Consider the following 5,967-nt stretch of genomic DNA (forward strand, 5'->3'; position numbering starts at 1 on the left):
AGGAATTTATTTTAATATACAATTAACCTGATTGAAATACATGTATTGTTGAATTAATTTTTAAATTATATTTTTATATTTTAATATATATTATGTATAGATAATTGATATAATAATTGAGTTTTGTTCTATAACTAACCTTGTTGAATATCTTTTGATTTAGTAATAGTAAGGCGAGTTAACATATAAGAATACGTTGTTGATCAGTGAACATTTCTGTTGACAATTTGACAAAGACAATCTTGCTTCTTTAGTAGTCTCAAAAAAGAAAAACAAAAAGAAAAAAAAATCTATGTATAGTAAAATATAAACTCACGTTTTTCACCAATAATATAAAATAATTCAATTCTCTTAGGATCGGACTCCACTCGACCATCCACTCTCATTGTCCTTATCTTCCACATCCCCGCTTTCCTTTTCCAAATCCAAATTAACAATATTTTTCTTATTCCCCAATCTACCCCCATTCATTAACAAACAATATGAAACAACCAAGGCCATTAAGGTAATTTAAACAGAAACAGTAAACCAAAGTAGTTCTGTTCTCAGGTGGCCGACCTTCCTTTACACAGAAAGAGTAAAAAAAAGAAAAACAAAAAAACAAAAAACACCACATTCTCTGTTCCTCTCTGGTCTCTGCAAAAGCATTCAGATTTCATACCCAAAATTCCCAAAGTTTCGTTCTTTTTCTTTCCTTTTCGAAATCCCAATTTTCAATTTTACGGGGAAATCTCACTTCCGCTTGCATTTCATTCGTTCTTTTGCCGCCGTGACTCGGTTCTTGAGGCGGTTTCCATGGCGGCGGGGACGATGGCGACGGCAGCCGGAGCGGCGGTGATGCTGTACTATGTCCTCAGCCGGAGGCTAGGGCGGAAGGATTCGGAGGAGGATCTCGACGGCGGCGGCGATCCGTCGAAGTCAGGTAGATCGGTTCGCCGGAGGAGGATCTCACGGCGGCCAGCTCAGCCTCCGGCGACGCTGCTCGAATCGATCGTGACGCTGTCGGAGACGCTGAGGTTCACTTACTCCGAGACGCTCGGCAAATGGCCAATCGGCGACTTGGCCTTCGGCATCAACTACTTCATGCGCAAGCAGGTGTAAAATTTTCCCCTCAAAACCCTCATTTTTAGGGTTTATTATTGCCCTTGTTGAAACTTTTAGTCGCAAATCGAGTATTGTAATTGTTATTGCGGTTTTTATATAACCTTTTTCTTTTGGGTAATTATAATTTTTAATCGGTGTGGTTGGGAATTAATTTACAGGGTAATTTGCCAGTGGCTAGTGTTTATGCTGGGAGTGAGTGTGTGCAACTGAAAGGGGATGATATCATTGTGGAGCTTTATGAGCTGTTGCGGTTGTTGACACTTTGCATGCTTTTCTCTAAGAAGCCATTTCCTGTGTTCTTAGATTCTGCTGGATTCTCCCCTGATGATGTGCTCATACAGATGCCCAAAGCTGGGGTATGGTTTCTTTGTTCTTGTTTATTCTCTGCTTCCATTTTCTTAAAATCTTACCTTTCTTTTGAGGGATGAGGATTGATGGGTGGATGAAATTAAGACATACCACACACATACTGATATTCAGCCACTAATTTTTGTTTATAGATTGTGGTCTCATTCTTACCACCCGTTAGAAGGAAATTCCGATGAATTCAGGGGTCACTGTCTTGTATCTGTCTATTTATGTATACTATTTCTATTATTTATTATTAACTAAGGATATGTCTCAATAATAAATAAATAGAAAAAAGGTTTTTATTCAGGGGTACTGCATCGGATGCTATTGTATGGATGTATCCTTGTGTGATATGAATTGCTCTTGCATGTGGCATTTCAACTTTGTCTTCAGCTTTGGTTTTACATGCCTGACCCTCCTGCCTTGGTTTAATTAGTGGAACTAAACTTTGAGACTCTGTCGTTTTAGGAATTTAGATAGTGACCCCTAGTTTTGATTTTTAATTGTGTTATTCCCTTGCTAAAAGTATTTTTTAGTGCTTGGACTCTTAGTGGTATTTGAGATTATGCAACTCTCATATTTGGAATTGCAAGTGCAAGTGTAAGTGCCCTTAATATCATGAAGAGCTTTGAGTCTCCAATTAAACCGTAGATTTTTTTCCCGACAAATTTAATTTAATATTTAACATACAATAAGGACAAAGAGTTTATTAAAAAAGGCTACTCAATTTTTGTTTTGTTACAAGATTTTCTTTTTCTTCATTCAAATACTATTGTTTTGTTGGAAGTATTTATTTTCTCTTTCTTTTCATGCCATCCATTCATTGAGCTGTCAGTATAAGCATTAGGACAACTCTGGATTGTAGGTTACTTGGCTGAGAATGTTCTAGTCTGTTATAAGAAGAGGCAGGGAGGGGTTGAAGAGAAGAGGATTTTTTTTTGTGGGGTGTGTGCAATACTCTAAGCTTATAAAGTCCTTGTGAGATAATTATTCAGGTAGTTTATTTATTTATTTTATGTATCTTTTTTTGCAGCTTTTGAGGCCTGCTTTTACAATTATACGAGATACACAGTCAAAATGCTTACTTCTATTGATACGGGGCACTCATAGCATAAAAGACACGCTGACAGCTGCAACCGGTGCTGTGGTCCCATTCCACCATTCTGTTTTAAATGATGGCGGGATAAGCAACTTAGTTTTAGGATATGCACACTGCGGTATGGTTGCTGCTGCTCGTTGGATTGCAAAGCTCTGCACTCCTACCCTACTCAAGGCTCTTGGTGAAAGTCCAGACTTCAAAGTCAAGGTATTGTTCCATGTTCTCTTAGGAAGAATATGTGTTGCCATGGCTCTAAATACAAAACCAAAATCCAGCCACCAATCAATCTTTAATATTGTGCTTTTCTTTTCAGTTTTGTTTCTCACTTCTTGTTTCTCTAAATTCCATTTTCTTTAACAAGTTCCTTTTCTGTTTTAAAACTGTTAATTTTTTTGTCTTCTCATGAGACTTGTCAACTGTATATACATTTTGTTTAATAACTGTTCCTTTTTATTTTTCATTTTTTCCACAGATTGTTGGACACTCTCTTGGGGGTGGTACTGCTGCACTGTTAACGTATATTCTTAGAGAACAGAAGGAGTTCTCTACAAGCACTTGTGTCACGTTTGCTCCAGGCATGTATTTGTACTATTTTTCTTTACATCTGAAGCTTTCTTTATATTTGTCATTTATATGTTTCTTTGTTCTTGTAGTTAGTGATTTAGTCCTTCACTTGGTCTTCATTGTGTCCAATACAGCTGAAATTCCCTCGGTGCTAATATGAGATTACAGATTACTATCAGTTAATATTGTTAGGCATGTGATATAGTAGTATCTATATAGCTTCTATTTATTGCTAAGTTTTTTTATGATGAAAGTAACAAGTTTTCTTGCTAATGGCAATTATGCTTATTTCGGCCTAATTATATTGTAAAATGTAAGTTCAGTATCAAAGTTACTTTTTCCAATTCAGTACTGAAGGGGAGATGAGATAGGAGTGAAATTGCATCGAAAGATATTTGACTATTTGGTTGTTTTGAAATTCTTGGTTTCATATAATTCTGGTTACATGCCGTGTTTGATCAATTCTGCCTTAGGATTTGTCTTGTGACATTGAATTTTCTCGGAACCTTGTCTGTCTTATTGTGGTACTGTTTCTAATTCCTCATAATCTTCAATTTTGCAGCTGCCTGTATGACATGGGAGTTAGCAGAATCAGGAAAGAACTTCATCACTACTATCATCAATGGTTCTGATTTAGTGCCCACGTTCTCGACTGCATCTATTGATGATCTCCGTTCTGAGGTATTCTAGCTCTTACACCTAATATGAGAAGGCTGTAACAAACATTGATATCGCCATGCCCCATTTCCTAATCTGGTTGGTTTTAATCAGGTCACCGCGTCCTCATGGATAAATGATTTACGGGATCAGGTTGAACATACAAGGGTCCTGAATGTTGTCTACCGCTCTGCAACTGCACTTGGATCTCACTTACCGTCTATATCTAGCGCAAAGGCGCGGGTAGCTGGGGCAGGCGCAATTCTGTGGCCAGTAACCAGCGGCACTCAGGTAGCTTCAAACCCCTTGCTCTCAATGACATTCATGGCATGTCTTGCATGGTGTTCTTTGGGATATAGTATGGTTTCAAATTAAGAACTCATGACGTTGACCATATTATATACTTTGATCATATGGAAAATTTTACTCTTGCAGGTTGTGATGAAGCGGGCACAAAGTGTTGCTGAAGCTGTAGTCAGAACTCGTTCATCATTATCATCATGGTCTTGCATGAGTGCGCGTCGCCGGAATGTTAGTTCATCTCCCAACAGCAAAACAGAAGACTTAAGCGAAGCGTCTCTGATATCCGAAACAGCTACTGAATCTCTTTTGACCGAAGAGATGGTAACAGAATCAACCCTTAAGGATGAACACAGTTCCTCATCAAGTGGAGGATCCGGCCACGATGATACGGATGAAGAGGAACAACTACTTGCTGCCAAACAAGACATTTCTGATTCCACTGCAGATCACATAACAGAAGGCCAGTTGTGGTATGAACTAGAGAAGGAGCTTCAGAAACAGGAGAATTCCATCGACATTGATGTTCAGGAAGAAGAGGCCGCGGCAGCGAAAGAGATAACTGAGGAAGAGAATCAGCTTGTTGATGCTGCGGAAGGAAGCAATTCGATCACAACATCTGAAAATGTTGATAGCCACCGGTTTTATCCCCCGGGGAGGATCATGCACATTGTCTGCATGCCTTCCCCGGTTGAATCAAATTCCGATGATCCTGTCGAGGAACATGTGGGCTTATTCGAAACACCTAGAGAGCTTTACAGCAAGCTTAGACTTTCAAGAACGATGATAAATGATCATTATATGCCAATGTATAAGAAGATGATGGAACTATTAATTCGAGAATTAGAGAAAGATACCACTGGTGACGTTATAATGTGAAAACTGATCATCGCTAATTATTGGTAACTGTAGATTACGTAGGATTTCTTTTAATATCCCTTTGCTGTCTTGGGATAATCTCGGATCGAGTAATAGTGCAAAATTGCAAATCATAACAACATAAGCAATTTATAATTTTTTTTTTCTCAGGTTAGTTGTATGTATTATGTAGAATGTTTTTAAATTTGATTCCTCGTTTTATAAATATTATTAGTTTTCCAAGATAAAATCAATCATTAGTTTAATTGTTTAGACTTTAGACTAATTTAACTTTAATTTTTTGTTAAATGTTTGTGTGTTATATAATTAATTAATGTGAGTACTGAGTATAGTTGCCAATAATGGAATATTTTAAAAATAACTGAACGATTTATGTTATTACTTATTAGACAAATTTTTAATAAAAAATGACATTTTTAGATAGGAAAAGTAATTTTTTTATCTACAAATATTTAGTACAAAACTAACAAAAAAATTTAAATTTATACCTATAAAAATGAGTTTTACATGATAAAGACGGCGTCAAACAGGTTAGACCAGTCTATTTAGATTTGGACTGTTTAAACTTGCGGGTTAAATAGATTGACCCATTTAATCTTGCTTTATTCCTAGACTATAATTTTTTAATTCGGATTGTTTATAGTTAGTCCATTGACCCATTTAATCTTGCTTTATTCTTAGACTATAATTTTTTAATTCGGATTGTTTATAGTTAGTCCGATTGATTAAATGGGTTAATCTATTTATTATTTTATTTTATTTTTTAAAAAATATTTTAACAAAAAAAAATCATTTTTAGGCGAAAAAATATTAAACAAATAATATTTTTTTAATTAATGGGTCAGATTTTTGGATCGTTGGCCAAAAATGCTAATATTTTTGAAAATGTAAAATAAAATTTAAATAGGCTATCTATTTAGCTTGTGGATTAGTCCGTTTAATCTTTAATTTTTTTTTTGGGTTAATCAGACTTAGTCCATTTAGGCCTCATTTGGATAAATAACTTAAATAAG

General features: G+C 36.0%; 1 protein-coding gene across 1 annotated transcript; it reads left to right on the plus strand.

Annotated features, from left to right (window-relative positions):
* The first annotated feature begins 210 nt into the window (after nucleotides 1–210).
* Nucleotides 211–4,957, plus strand: LOC107639026 (uncharacterized). Its single transcript, XM_088483798.1, has 7 exons — nucleotides 211–1,095; nucleotides 1,263–1,460; nucleotides 2,489–2,761; nucleotides 3,027–3,129; nucleotides 3,681–3,799; nucleotides 3,890–4,066; nucleotides 4,211–4,957. The coding sequence occupies exons 1-7, from the start codon at nucleotides 796–798 to the stop codon at nucleotides 4,952–4,954; spliced, it is 1,914 nt and encodes a 637-aa protein (XP_088339924.1). The 5' UTR covers nucleotides 211–795; the 3' UTR covers nucleotides 4,955–4,957.
* Nucleotides 4,958–5,967: the final 1,010 nt, after the last annotated feature.

The sequence above is a fragment of the Arachis ipaensis genome, chromosome B4 (genome assembly GCF_059453495.1).
Source record: "Arachis ipaensis isolate K30076 ecotype BB chromosome B4, ASM5945349v1, whole genome shotgun sequence".
Classification (NCBI taxonomy): domain Eukaryota; kingdom Viridiplantae; phylum Streptophyta; class Magnoliopsida; order Fabales; family Fabaceae; genus Arachis; species Arachis ipaensis.